Source organism: Carcharodon carcharias, chromosome 22, assembly GCF_017639515.1.
Source record: "Carcharodon carcharias isolate sCarCar2 chromosome 22, sCarCar2.pri, whole genome shotgun sequence".
Classification (NCBI taxonomy): domain Eukaryota; kingdom Metazoa; phylum Chordata; class Chondrichthyes; order Lamniformes; family Lamnidae; genus Carcharodon; species Carcharodon carcharias.
Genome location: NC_054488.1, coordinates 29,896,816 through 29,912,745, shown reverse-complemented (window position 1 = coordinate 29,912,745; position 15,930 = coordinate 29,896,816). Strand labels below are relative to the sequence as shown.

The 15,930-nt window shown below is 44.0% G+C and overlaps 1 protein-coding gene across 1 annotated transcript in view; it reads left to right on the top strand.

Moving 5' to 3' along the window:
* The window catches only part of xylt2 (xylosyltransferase II), a 324,124-nt gene that overhangs the window by 206,898 nt on the left and 101,296 nt on the right, over positions 1-15,930 (top strand). Inside the window, exon 7 of the mRNA XM_041216822.1 lies at positions 12,955-13,171. Coding sequence (XP_041072756.1) covers positions 12,955-13,171 — 217 coding nt within the window. The remainder of the gene's footprint in view (positions 1-12,954; positions 13,172-15,930) is intronic.

Genomic DNA, 15,930 nt, shown 5'->3' with positions numbered 1-15,930 from the left:
TGGGAAAATTCCACCCTTGGACTTGAAATTCTCCCATAAATGCATCAAGATCATTTGGGGATAGCGAAATGTTGAGCTACAGCCCAGCAGTCAGTCTGGTGACCAGGTATTAGATGTTCTATTGAAGAGTTAATCTGTAATTGCTTTAACATGTACAGTGAATAGCCAACACCAAAGTGAAACACTGGCACCCTGCACATTTCCATTTAGGAGTGTCTGGGAATGGATTTATTTGCGTTTAAAGGCAAAGTATTGATCATTGTCATTGATTGCTACTCCAGATGGATTGAAGTGAATAGATGGCGCAGCATCACACTGGAGGCAGTCATTCAATCGCTGAAGAGACTTTTCACGACACATGGTTTCCTGGACACTATTGTGTCAAACAATGGTTCTCCTTTTGCTAACAAGTTGTTCCGTAACTTTGTGCAGGAATATTGTTTCATGTGGCTTACCCAGATACCCTCAGTCAAATGGAACGAGGAGTTTGAACAATGAAGGAATTGTTGCAAAAGAATGAACTATTAACTTTGTCCTTCTTAGCTCTATAAAACGGGATCTCATCATAAGATTTGTTGATGGAAAGATAGCTGAGAACACAACTTCCAGCTTTACAGCAAAAACTACAACCTAACATTACACAGATGATTATGAGAGTTAGAAAGCATGAGGAGCAACAAAGATACAATGAAGCTCACAACTTCAACTTCAGGCATAGAACAGGAAACTTAAACTTGTTACAGTCCGGAGAGAGATAGTGGTTTCAAGGTCAACAGAAAGAAGACATAGTATTGGAAAGAGCTCCATAGCCAAGATCTGATAGCATTGAAACAGACCAGGAACTGAAGGTACCTAAAAGCTTTGATATCTTTGGGAAGGAAACCAATGGAAACTTGGGCTTATTGTTCAGATTCGGATGGAGACCAGGAATCAGAAACAAGACAAAGCTCTACAGTCGCCCAGGAGCAAGACACTCATATCGAACAACGAGAAAGTGCAGATCGCCCTCAACCTCAGAATGAGATGAGAACTGGATCAGGCAGATTGGTCAAGGTACCACAGAGACTAACCCTGTGAAGTCTGAAACTTTGGAGAAGATATAGGAGGATGTATATAGCTGGGATAAAAACTTGGTGGGGGGGGTGAGTGGGGGGGTTGGTTGTAAAGAGTTAGCATCAGAAGCACCTGATATAACTGCTGATGTAACTATGATGCAATCCAACATAATTAAGTAACTGAGATCTGGAGGGAAACAGAAGTACAACCTCGTGTGGAGTTACTGAGAAGTATATCGATCTGTAAATAAACAAGAATGATTTAACAACCGATGGTCCAATAGGTAAACCCTAAAGAACCTCACCTAGACCCTGAACACAAACATCCGGCAACCAGCCTGTCCTTAGGCCTATTGAAGCCCTTAAGTGGACAATTAAATGCCACTTACAGGCCTCATCCTATCTGCAGCACAATTTTTCAGTCTGCAGGGGAAGGTAAAAGATGACGAGGCAGGAAGTGGCACGGAGGTATAACTCCTATGGGCACCCCCATACACCCCCACTTTACTACCTCCACGCCGCCCACCCCCCACTCCCCCCAGCCTCTCTATCCGTTCTCGGGTCTCCCAGCTGTGCCCAACCAAAATTCCCGGACTTACCTGAAGTCCAGGAAAAATCTTCACTTTTTCATGCGCATTGGGTGTAGTCCTAGCAGTGGCCATTACTGTCTTCTGGCTCTGCTAGGACTTCAGAGCTGCCAGCCAGTCACATTGGCCAGTAGCTGGACTTCCTGTTGCTGAGATTGTGCCCAAACTGTTTCCTCTTTAAAGGTAGTCCATTGTTCAATTACTGCTTTTCCTGCCAACCTTTGATTCGCATTTATCTGGCCCAGATCCATGCTTACCCCATTGAAGTTAGCTTTCTCCCAGTTAATTATTCTTACTCTTGATTGTCCATCTCCTTTTCCATAGCCAACCTAAACTTTATGATACAATGGTCACTGTCCCCTAAATGTTCTCCAGTTGACACTTGATCTACTTGGCCCACCTCATTTCCAAGAACCAAGCGTAGCAGTGTTTCTTTCTTGTTGGACTGGAAACATGCTTCCTTAGGAAATTTTCCTGAATGCATTGTAAGAACTCATGCCCCTCTCTGCCATTTACACTACTGCTATCACAGTCCATATTCAGATAATCAAAGACCCTGTTATAACTATTCTGTAAGTCTTACACCTCTCTGTTATTTCCTTGCAGATTTGCCCTATATAAGACCATAAGACGTAGGAGCAGAAGTAGGCCATTCAGCTCATTGAGCCTGCTCCGCAATTCAACGAGATCATGGCTGATCTGACAATCCTTAACTCCGCTTTCCTGCTTTTTCCCCATGATCCTTGATTCCCTTACTGATTAAAAATCTGTCTATCTCAGCCTTAATGACCCAGCCTCTACACCCCTCTGCGGTAAATAATTCCACAAATTGAGTACCCTCTGAGAGAAGAAATTCCTCCTCATCTCTGTTTTAAATGGGCGCCCCCTTACTCTGATTATGCCCTCTGGTCCTAGACTCTCCCACAAGGGGAACAACCTCTCAGCATCTACACTGTCAAGCCCCATAAGAATCTTATATATTTCAATAAGGTCGCCTCTCATTATTCTAAACTCCAATAAGAACAGGTCCAATCTACTCAACCTCTCCTCATAAGAAAACTCTCCATCCCCAGGATCAACCTAGTGAACCTTCTCTGGACTGCCTCCAATGCCAGTATATCTTTCCTTAGATAAGGGGACCAAAACTGTTCACAGTATTCTAGGTGTGGTTTAACTAGTATAGTTAGACTTGTATAGTTTTAGCAAGACTTTTCTATTTTTATTCTCCATCCCCTTTGACATAAAGGCCAACATTCCAGAGACTGTGAGGTTCTTAAGCAAATTGATATAGGGAGTGACAAGGTATTGGAGGTGTTGGCAGGCTTAAAAGTGGGCATATCTTCAGGTCTGGATGGTTTGTGTCCCGGACAGCTGAGGGAGGCAAGGGAGGAGATCGCAGGGGCTCTCACCCAAATTTTTAATTCCTCTCTGGCCACGGGGGAGGTGCCGGAGGACTGGAGAACAGCTAATGTGGTTCTGCTATTTAAGAAGGGTTGTACAGATAAGCCAAGGAACTATAGGCCAGTGAGTCTCATATCAGTGGTAAGGAAACTATTGGAGAAATTTCTGAAGGAGAGTATCTATCTCCACTTGGGGAGGCTAAGTTTGATCAAGGATAGTCAGCATGGCTTTGTCAGAGGGAGGTCATGCCTAACAAATTTGATTTAATTTTTTGAGGAGGTGACCTGGTGTGTTGATGAGGGTAGTGCAGTTGATGTAGTTTATATGGATTTCAGCAAAGCCTTTGACAAGGTCTCACATGGGAGACTTATAAAGAATGCAAAGGCACATGGGTAATTTGATAAGGTGGATTCAAAATTGACTTAGTTGTTGGAGGCAGCGGGTGATGACAGAAGGCTGCTTTAGTGACTGGAAGCCAGTGTCCAGTGGTGTACCACAGGGATCTGTGCTGGGTCCCCTATTATTTGTCATTTATATAAACAACATAGATGACTATGTGGGGGGTAGGATTAGTAAGTTTGCGGATGACACAAAGATTGGCCGGGTGGTTAATAGTGAGGTTGAGTATCTTGGGCTACAGGAAGATATAGACGGGATGGTCAAAAGGGCAGATAAGTGGCAGATGGAATTTAACCCTGAAAAGTGTGAGGTGATACACTTTGGAAGGCATAATTTGACAAGCAAGTATTCAATGAACGGCATGGCACTAGGAAGTTCTGAGGAACAAAGGGACCTTGGCATGTGTGTCCATAGATCTCTGAAGGCAGAAGGGCATGGTAGTGGGGTGGTGAAAAAGGCATATGGACACTTGCCTTTATCAATTGAGGCATAGATTACAAAAGTAGGGAGGTCAAGTTGGAGTTGTATAGAACTTTGGTGAGGCCACAGCAGGAGTACTGTGTGCAGTTCTGGTCGCCACATTATAGAAGGATGTGATTGCACTGGAGGGGTTGCAGAGCAGATTCACCAGGATGTTGCCTGAGATGAAACGTTTAAGTTATGAAGAGAGGTTGGATGGACTTGGGTTGTTTTCATTGGAGCAGAGAAGATTGAGGGGCGACCTGATTGAGGTGTGCAAGATTATGAGGGGCATGGACAGGGTGGATAGGGAGCAGCTGTTCCCCTTAGTTGAAGGGTCATTCACCAGGGGGCATAGGTTCAAGGTGAGGGGCAGGAGGTTTAAGGGGGGATGTGAGGAAAAACGTTTTTACCCAGAGGGTGGTGACGGTCTGGAATGCACTGCCTGGGAGGTTGGTGGAGGCGAGTTGCCTCACATCCTTTAAAATGTACCTGGATGAGCACTTGGCATGTCATAACATTCAAGGCGATGGGCCAAGTGCTGGTAAATGGGATTAGGTAGGTAGGTCAGGTGTTTCTCACATGTCGGTGCAGACTCAATGGGCCAAAGGGCCTCTTCTGCACTGTGATTCTGTGATTTGCCTTACCTATTACCTGCTAAACTCGTATGCGAGCTTTTTGTGATTCATGCACGAAGACTCCCAAACCCCTCTGTGCAGCTTTCTTCAGTCTTTCTCCATTTAAATAATATTCAGCTCCTCCATTCTTCTTGCCAAAGTGCATAACCTCATATTATATTCCATCTGCCACATTTTTGCCCACTCACTCAATCAAACTAGCTTACCCATTATCTGATGGCCTATCGAATACACCAGGCAATGTAATTGCACCTTTTTTATTCCTTAGCTCCAGCCAAATAGTTTCTACCCATTACCTCTCTGGGACATCCTCTCTTTACAGCACTGGAATGTTTTCCTCAATCGATAGTAGCCCCCCACCACCTCTTTTTTCCCCTTTCCTATCTTTCCTGAACCCCTTGGGCGGAATCGTCCTAGATTTGCACTAAGTGCAGTAACAGGCAGGTAAGAGGCCACAATGGTGAGTTTTCATGTCGTATCGTCCCAAACCCGCCGCATTATGCATTCCTGGGAAACACGCTGTTTAGATGGTGGACGGGCTCTCATTCGCTCACCATGCCATCTCTTCACCACTTCATCAAGGCAGGCACCATTTTTAAAGTCCAACCGCACGCACAGATCTCAGTGTTTCCAGCCCACGACTACTGCAGGGAAGATATCCACGAGAGGCAAAAAAATTCCAGCCCCGAGGTTTAGCGAATTGTCACTGGAACGCCTTTTGGATGCCGCGATGTCCCCTACCCCGGCTCTGGCTGCAGGATGGGCAGTGGCATGACCAACCAGGCTTTGGAGGAGGTGGCAGTGGTGATCAGTGCCAATGCTACACAGAAGAGGTTGGCCATCCAGTGCAGATAGAGGATGAATGATCGTATCCATGTAGTCTGGGTATGGCAACCATCTCATCACTCTAAACTCTCACACTCAAGCCCATCACAAATTCACTGGCATCTCACTCACTGCCAGCTCAAGGGACATCACCTCCCATTCTCTCACACATAAGCTCGTATGTCCATCTGGCCTCATCTCCTCTGGAGACTGCCACCTCAGCCCTCACCATCTTGAGGCCACTTGCGCAGATTAACATGTGCTCCCCCACACACCCATGGTTACCCTCCTTCAACAGTACAGTTCTTGTCCTGCAGCCTCTTCCCTTGCCTGAGGCCACTTCTCCCCGTTCCCCAAGCAAGCCCTAGCCCTGCAGCCATTGAAAGGCCACCCGCATATGGCTGATCTGGTTGGTAGAGACTTGCCGTCAGCCCCCCTAAAAGTGATGTGGTGCTGTCTGTGAAGCCTGGCGCTGATGACTGCAAGTGCTGACTGATGCAGCGTAGGCAAACAAACCTTGAAGTCGTGAGAGAAGTGCAGCCCACCGGGTGCACGTCACTTATGTGCTGTTGTTAAAGACGTCGGTGTGTTTTCCTGCCAACGTGGGTGGACAATCCAATGATGGGGGAGGGGTGCAATTCTGGCAGGCAGGCATAATAATGAAATGCTGATGTAGTAGAATGAGATTCCAGCGTCCAATGGCAGAGAATGGGCCAAACAGACGATCGCGAATTGGTTTCATGCCGTTGTGAAATCGATTATGCCATATTCGCTCACGCCACCAAACACGCCCGTCACCTGCGGGCACAGAAAATCTCAGCCCTTGTATCAAGGAATATTTAATACCCAGTCCTGCCCTTTTTGGAGCCAGGACTCTGTACAGCCACAACATTATATTTCCACATGGCAATCTGTACCTGTAGCTCACCAATCTTATTTACCACACTCTGTGTGTTCGCACACATGCACATTAACGGTGATTTCGTCTTTATTACTTTCTCCCTTACTCAGAACCCAGCTATTAATTTACTATTTCCTGCTCTACAGCTTTCTAGCTCTCCCAGTACCCTGCGCACCTTGGTATTCCTCTCTGATGTTACATCCTGGTTCCCACACCCCTGCCAAATTAGCTGAAACCCTCCCCAAATCACTCGCAGTTCGCCCCACAAGGAACTCAGTTTCGGTTCTCTTCAGGTGCAATTCGTCTGGCCTGTCTCAGAAATCTGAAACCCTCCCTCCAGCATTCATCTGCTTTATCCTCCTATTTCTGTACTCATTTACACATGGTTGTGGAAGTAATCAGAGATTGCAGGTCCTGCCTGCTAATTTCCTACCTAGCTCCCTAAATTCTGACTGCAGGACAACATTTCTCTTTCCTGCCTATGTTGTTCATACCAATGTGGACCACGACTGGACCACCCTCCTGCCTCAGGGTGCTCTATAGCTGTTCAGTGGCATCCTTGACCCTGGCACCAGGGAGGCAACACACCATCCTGTATTCACGTCTGCAGCCACAGATATCCCTGCCTACCCCCTCATACTATTGAATCTCCTATCACTATTGCTCTTCCAGTGTTCTTTGTACCTAACTGTACAGCTGAGCCCCCGTGGTGCCATTGACTTGACTCTGGCTGCACTGTCCAGATGAACCATCACTCTTATCAGTATTCTGAAATGAATACTGGTTGGAATGTGGAATGCACTCAGGGCACTCCTGCACTACCTGTCTGTTTCTTTGCTCATTCTCTCTCTCCCTACATATTCTTAAGCTGCGGAGTGACCATATCTATAAATATGCTATTGATGAAACTCTCAACCTCACAATGCACTGCAGAAACGTCAGCTGCTCCTCAAGTTCCAAAACCCGGAGCTCAAGCTGCTGCAGCTGATTAAACTTCTCACACAAGTGTTTATCCAGGACATGGGAAGCTTACTGGAGTTCCCACTTTGTACAGGATGAACACTCTAGAGGTCATAGCAGCCCTGTAATTACTAATAGATATTAAACCTTGCTACTGCTAACACACCTTGCACTTGCTAATAAACTTTACAGCTGCTAATAAACCTTACTACTAGTCCACTTAATACTATAGTAACCATATTCACATTTTTAATTTCACATATCATAATTTGGAATGACTAGAAAAGAGGAAAATACTCACCAACCAAGCACTTACCCAGTTTCCTGTGATGTCACACTTGATTTTTTTTCAACCTCCTGCTGGCCTCACAGTGTCTGCCACTTGTTTGCCCACCCCACCAGTCTGTCTGTGTTCTATTAGTCACTATTCTTCTCACAGTTCACATTACTTCCAAGTTGCGTGTCATCTGCAAATTTTGAAATTGTGCCCTATACACCCAGGTCCTAAGTCATTAATATACAAAAAGAAAGAAAGGGTTCTGAACACTGACCCCTGAGGAACCCCACTATAATTCTTCCTTAAGTCTGGAAACCATTCACCATTATTTTCTGTTTCCTGTCACTCAGCCTATTTTTTATGCATGCTGCTACTGTCCCCTTTATTCCATGAGCTTTATCCTTGCCGACAAGTCTGTTATATGGCACTTTATCAAATGCTTTTGGTGCACCACATCAACTGCATCACTCTCATTAGCCCTCTTTGTTACCTCATTTAAAAAAAAACAGCAAGTTAGTTACACAAGACTTGCTCACTATCTGTGCGGATTTTCCTCACTTAGTTTACATTTGTTCAAATGACTGTTAATTTTGTCTCAAAGCATTGTTTCAAGAAACATTTGCACCATTTACTGGCCTAAAGTTGCTAAGGTTACCCTTACACCTATTTTTAAACAAGGCTGCAACATTTGCAATTCCCCATCCTCTGGCACCACCCTGTATCTAAGGAGGATTGTAATTGCCAGTGCCTCCACAATCTCCACCCTTAATTCCCTCAGTATCTTACACTCATCCAGCCCTGTTGACTTATGAACTTAATGTACAGCTAGCCTATTTAATACCTGCACTATGATTTTTTTAACCCATTGTCTCAACTCTGTCCTTTTCCACTATGGCTTGAACAACACCCTCTTTCTTGGTGAAGACAGATGCAAAAAAACTCATTTAGTACCTCAAGCCATGCGACCTGGGTCTGTGCATATACCCCCTTGATAGGTTCTGGTGCATTATCATATCCAATAATCCTGCTACAATAAACACATATTCTTGCTCAGTGTGCAGGAAGGAAGGTATATGAAGTGTGATAAAAATTATTGAAGCCTTGCTTTGTTGAACGCTTTGAAATTGATGACGTTCATTATGAAAGTTAAGTATAATTAAAAGGAAAATAGGCCTGGGTGTAACCTAAGTGAAGAGCCTCCAGACTAGGAGAAAAGACCAATGAAAATGGGAATTGAGTAATAATACACAAAACCATAGTGAATAAAAGAGAAACTCAGAGGTCAGAGATTCTGAAGGTAAAGGGGAGCCTCGAAATATGGGATCAATCAGAATGTTAAGTACCAAGTATATAGGATTTTGGGCTTCATAAATAGAGGCATTGAGTACATAAGTGGGGAAGTTATGCAAAGCTTTCTAAAGTTCTGGTTAGGCTACAACTAGGTGTTGCATCCAGTTCTGATCACCATGGTTAGGAAGGATTTGAAGGTTCTTGAGAGGCCGCAGAGGAGATTTACTTAAAAGGTTCCAGGGAAGATGGATTTTAGCTGCAAGGTTAGGATGGAGAACCTGGAGTTGTTCTCCTTGGAGCAAAGGAAGTTGAGGGGAGGTAGAATCATAAAGTGGTTACAGCAGGCCATTCGGCCCATCGAGTCTGTATTGGCTCTCTGAAAGAGCAATTCACCTAATGCCGCTCTCTGCCTATTCCCTGTAATCCTGCAAATCTTTCCTCTTCAGGGAATGTTCTTTTTAAAGCCATGATTGAATCTGCCTCCACCACACTCTCAGGCATTCCAGATCCTAACCACTCGCTGTGTAAAAATCTTTTTCCTCATCTCACCCTTGTTTTTTAAATCGATCCTCTGACAATCAATCCTCCCACCTATGGGAACAGCTCTTCCCTTTCCACTCTGTCGAGACCCCTAATGATTTTGAACACATATATCAAATCTCTTCTCAAATGTCTTCTCCAAAGGGAATGGTCCCAGCTTCTCCAGTCTACCTATGTAACTGGAACCATTCTCTTGAATCGTTTTTGCACTTTCACATCCTTCCTAAAGAGTGGTGCCCAGAATTGGACACATTACTCCAGTTGAGACCAAACCAGTGTTTTAAATAGGTTTATTATAACTCCTTTGCTTTTGTACTCTATGCCCCTATTTATAAAGTCCAGGATCCCAAATGTTTTCTTAACCATCCTCTCAACCTGCCTTGCCAACTTCAATAATTTGTGCATATATACTCCCAGGTCCTTCTGGTCCTGCATCCCCTTTAGAATTGCAGCCTTTATTTTTAATTGCCTCTCTCTGTTCATCTTACCAAAATGAATCACTTCATACTTCTTTGCCTTAAACTTCACCTGCCGCTTATCTGTCAATTCCACCAACCTGTCTATGTCTTTTTGAAGTTTAACATTATCCTCTTCAAAGTTCACAATTCTTCCAAGTTTCATGTCATCTGCAGATTTTTAAATAGCACCCTGTAATAACAAGACTAGGTCATCAATAGATATGAGGAAGAAACATTGACCCCTGAGGAACCCCACTTTCTGTCAGTCCGAAAAACAACCATTCACTATCGCTGTCTGTTTCCTGTCACTCACCCAATTTTGTATCCTTGTTGCTACTGTTCTTTTTGTTCCACGAGCTCTAACTTTGTTCACAAGTCTGTTGTACAGCACTTTATCAAATGCTTTTTGGAAGTCCTTTACATCACATCATCCACATTACCCTCATCAACCCTCTCTGCTACTTCATCAAAAAACTCAAGCAAGTTAGTTAAACGTGATTTGCCTTTACCAAATCCGTGCTGGCTTTCCTTACTTAATCTGCATTTGCCCAAGTGACTACTATTTTTTCCCGAATGATTGTTTCTAAAAGTTTCTCCACCACCAAATTTAAACTGGCTGGTTTGTAGTTGGTGGGCTTATCCTTACACTCGTTTTTGAACAAGTGTGTAACATTTGCAATGCTCAAGTCCCATGGCATCACTCCTCTACCTAACAAAGGTTGGAAATCTTGGCAAGTGCTTCTGCAATTTCCATCCTTACTTCCCTCAGAATTCTTGGATACATCTCACCTGGTCCTGGTGATTTACAAACATCAAGTGCAGATACCTATCTAACATTTCTTCCTTCTCAATTTTAAACCCATCAATTGCCTGAAAACTACCTTCTTTTTCACCATGACCTGGGCAGCATCACCTTCATTGGAAATTCAGATGCAAAGTACTTATTTAGTATCTGAGTCATGTTCCCTGCCTCCATGTATAAATCCACTTTTGGGTCCATTCTTGGCCCCACTCCTCCTTATACCACTCTTTTACTACTTAAATACCTATAGAAGACTTTTGGATTCCCCTTTTATGTTAGATGCCAGTCTCTTCTCATAGTTTCTCTTTGCTTCTCTTATTTGTCTTTTTAATTCTCCTCTGAACCTGCTATATTCAGCCTGATTGTCAATTGTATTATCCACCTGGCATCTGTCTTAAGTACCCTTTCTCTGCTTCATCTGATCTGATCGAATGATTATGACAGGTTTAGATAAGGCAGACAAAGAAAAACTGTTCTCATTAACTGATGGTACAGGCCTGGTGGACACAGATTTAAGGTTTTGGAAAAGAAATGCAAGGGAAATGTGAGGAAGAACATTTTTACGCAGTGAGTAGTAATGACCAGGAACTGGCTGCCTAAGAGGGTGGTGGAAGCGGAGATGATCAGTGATTTGAAAAGAAAACTGATTAGGCACTTGAGGGAAATAAACTTGCCGATTCAGTGGGCCAAATGGCCTCCTTGTGTGCCCCCTGTGAGTCATGTAGCTATGACTCTGTGACATTGTTGGAACCACACAGCAGAACATACCAATTGGACCTTACTCTTATAATGCTTTCCACAGTACAAACACAGACACACTGCATCATCTTTGAACAAACCTGAGAAGCATTGATCCCAAGTGTACATGGTGTTTTGGTGTAAGATTAGAGAAACACAAGCTGTACAGCCTGCAGATGACGGAGGACTGCATCAAGTAATCGAAAATTTTAATCAGGGATGCCAAAACGTTACTTTAAAGTCAGGAGAGTAGGAACAGATGCAGAAGACTAAGTTGCTGAAACGTAAATTGAAAATATCTTAGAGACAACTTTACTTAAAATGTATTAAATGAAATAATTGACCCATCACACTAAGCGAGGCCAAAACATTGTGATCATTCAAGATATTGTTCGATGCTGTGGTACAAAGAAAGTTGGCTTCAATGGGACTGTTGGGGTATTAGAATATTGGATTGTATTGGGAGAATTGGGGTTCTGGGACTTGGGCTGTAATGAGAGAACTGGGGTACTAGATGGATGGGCTTCGATGGGAGAGTTAGAGTTCTGGAGGAATGGGCTTTTCACTCTGCATTGCAACAAAGAACTGGAATACTGAATGAGCAACCCGTGGACTTGTTTTTTTTGCTTGTTTATTTCTTTCTTTGTCCCATCATGTTGAATACAAATGGCCTCCTGGATCTTTATGATGCCATTATTCATGATTTGGTCAAGCTTGGGTGTACTACAAAATATGTATTTTTGAAAAAAATAAATATTAAAATTTGTGTATTCTAATCGGAAGGTTGTGGGTTCAAGTTTCAATCCAAAGATTTAAGCATGCAATGCCGGTAGGCATTGCTGTGGAGTACCGAGAGAATGCTGCAGAGTTGGAGGTGCCGTCTTTCGGATGCAACATTAAACCAAGTATTCCCTCTCAGGTCAATGTAAATGATCCAGAAACTATTTGTAGAAGAGTAGGGGAGTTTTCCCCAGTGTCCTAGCTAGCCTTTCAGCTTACATCACTAAAAGTGATTGTCTGATCCATGAATTCCCAAACCTTGGGTCAGGAGATGAGATTTTGGGGTAGCAAGCGCCGAGGCAGCAATGGCTGTTGTGGAGCTCAGAATGATTTCTAACAATTGAAAGACCTCTTTAAATGCATGTGTTTTTCTTTGTTGGTGGGCAAGGCATAATGGACTGCTCACTGAAGGCCAATTGCCACTGCGTTCATTTTTTTTGGATGCTCAGCTCCTCTTCCTCCTGCCCACCCAAGTCAAGAACTAAAGCACCCCCCGCCCTCCCCCCACCACTGCTCCGCTACTCAACAGCTGAAGCCTCTCCCACTGCTCATTCCCCCTTCCCCTTTCTGTTCAACAACTCCCATACCCCCAATATTTTCACTCTGGGACCATAAAAAGTCCGAAGCATTAAAATGTGTCAAACTGGGAAAAAGCTTGGAAAGCATTGATCTGATCATTTATCTCATTTCTGGTCATGGGAGCTTTTTTTGCTGCCATGTTTCCTACATTACAACAGTGACTACAATTCAAAAGTATTCTGTAAGACACTTTGGAATGTCCTAAATTCAAGACAGGCCTGTTTTCTTTCTTCATTAATTCAGTTGTACTCCCTGTTATTTACAGATTCATCAAGAAGCAGGGATTAGATCGACTCTTCCATGAATGTGACAACCACATGTGGCGCCTCGGAGACCGGCAGATCCCAGAAGGCATTGCGGTAGATGGCGGTTCTGACTGGTTCGCCCTGACTCACAAGTTTGTTGATTATGTGGTGTACACACAGGATGAGCTGGTCACTCAGCTAAAGCAGTTCTACTGGTACACACTGCTTCCAGCTGAGGTGAGAGCTGGCAATAGCAGAGATCAATGCTTTTCAAATATGTTCTATTCTGTGCCCATCAACGTCGGGGTGGTTAGTGCTTGGAAATGGGACACTTCCAATTTCAGGCACCCAGCATAAGCATCAAACATTCCCAGGGCAGGTACCGGTACAGCCTGAGTTAGATTCAGAGTAAAGCTCCCTCCACACTTTCCCATCAAACACTTTGAGGACGGACAGAAAGATCAGGGTGGGAGCGAGATGGAGAATTAAAATGACAAGCAACAGGAATCTCAGACTGAGCAGAGCCAGTTTCTCTTATCTTTAATTATAGTTAAAGCCCTTTTCCTTTCAAAAATGCTTCATTGCTCAAAGCTTTTTGGGATCTTGCTGAGGACATGAAAGATGCTATATATATGCATGTGCTTCCTGATATGTACATAGCTCTCTACCAGGTGGTCAGCATGTATCTGAAATAGACAAACAATAGACTAGAGTAAGAATTTAGTAACCTGTTCTGCCACCATAGGAACTGGTGTTCCATAATTGTATCTTCGAAAGTTGCCGGCAGTTGGGGTACAGTTGATGATGGACACCCTTTCGTACTTCACCTAGGTTTCTATTCTTCATATGTGTGCACTTGGATGGTGAGAGTGGGCGTGCTATTGAACTGTGGAGGGCAGCACAGTGAAGTCTGACTCTATATTCAGCAGACATCTGCAAATACACACTGTTCAGCAGGGTTGTCCTGGACAGTAATCAAGGACAGGAACCCTGGCTGTTAGTAAATTTCCCCCTTTGTAACCCGGGAATACTGAGGTCAATTGTGCCATAGTCCAAATCCAGTTGAGATCAGCATAGACTTGGGATTGAACCGGTGACTTTCTGGCATCTCTCTGCTGCTGGGCACCTTGGTTTTATGATGTTCCTGTGCCTTGGCTCAGACTGGTGTAATCTGATAAACCTCTACCTAGTGCATTTATCTATAATTAAGAGTTTTATCACACAAGCATATCAGGACTAAATAGATGCAATTAGTCATCTTTCACCAATGTGACACATGAGCAGGCAATTGACAAACCAACACAGAAGTAGGGAAAGCGTGCTAACTGAGTGGTATTGACATCACATGTGAAACAGTCTTAGGAGAGGTACTTTTGTCCCTGCAGTGTACCAAAAGAGCAAATATATTTAATTTCTAACTTACAAGGAAAAGGTTCATGAGGTTGGGCATGTTATTTCTGGGAAAGAAAAGATTTTAAGGTGACGTGATTCAAACCTTCAAGGTTTGAAAAAATTGACTGAAGTTGTATATGATATTGAAGGTTTGAAAGCTCAGGGGCGATAGCTCAAAATGAGACAGTTGCGAGTAAGAAGGGAACTCATGGATCTTTTTCACTCAAAGGGTGTTAGCTTGTTGGAGCTATATTATTGCCCTAATTGAAGACCATCCCTCTAAGATCCTAAAACTCCCCAAAGCTCAGCCATCTACTACAGTAGCATTTGTGCAAACGCCATCTTTCTATAACTCCCATCACACTTCATCCTCCAATGTCCTAACATTCCTGTGAATTCTAACTCTGTAGTATCTTAACACCCCAATTTAAGCTCACCTTTCTAGAATCCTAACACTCCTATTAACACACACACCTGCAGTTGAAGCCTTCTGTATTTTCTGTACCTGAACTACTTTCTTTCTAGACTCTAGAACTTCCATTTCTAAATTTTCTTGGTGGCTTGTTTTTAAACTAGCTCCTCCTTTGTGCACATTTATATGTTTTATAGCATGACCAGAACTGAACATATTCTCCAAGGAAGAATCTCCGTAAAGCCATCTATTCCACCATTCTGCTTTCATCCCCTGGCCTCTCCCCGTGCCTGTCTTTTTCCTTCTCTCTCAATCTCTGGCCTGGATTTTCTCCATGATGGAGAGACTCTTTGTTGTGGCAAAAATCGTGGAAACCGCTGAGAATGTTAGGTCCATCACCCAAACCAGGCAGTAGCCTGGAATCGGTTCTGGAGTCAGGTTGGGGTTCGCACATGCATGATTCGCGGAGGCAGCTGGCCATTTAAATCACCAGTGCCTCCGCTGGTGTGGGATTTTGGAAGAACAGGAGTATGGAATCTGGAGTTTGCAGATTAGAACAGGTAAGAGGAGATCTGAACTTGGTAAATGTGTTCGAATAACCAGTGGACTCCTTTGGAGAAGCAAGGTACCCTTTGCATAGGGCCTTAGGACACCTTTGGGAGAGGTTCCCTTTGGGATATTCAAAATGAGCATGATTGTGCACTTTTTCTGCACAAAATCATTGGAACTGTCAAGCTGTCAAAGAGCTGTCCAACTATCAAGAAACTTATAGATGGCATGGGAGTTTTGGGGGCTGTGGAGGGTGGGTCGAGGGGCACTAAGTTGGCATATGGGGAGTGGGTCGTGGGGCAATGGAAGGTGGGCCGAGGGGCACTAAGTTGACATATGGGGGGGTGGGTAGTGGGGCACTAAGTTGGCATAGACAGTATAGGGCAATGGAGGTGGGTGGGGCAGGCATGGGTTGGTATGGATGGAGCATAGGCAGTGTGTGGAGGGGTGAGGGCTGAGCCACTTTTTTTTTATTATTATTTTTATTATTAGTATTATTTTTTATTTATTTAAACAGTGCCGGAGCACAGAGGCCAGCCTGCAGAGTCCTTATGGGGTCACCTGCCCTGACTCCTGTTTCAGCCTGCTGTCCCCCACCCCCGACCGAACAACCAAGCTGCAGGTGGCCATTTTTCAAGGTCAG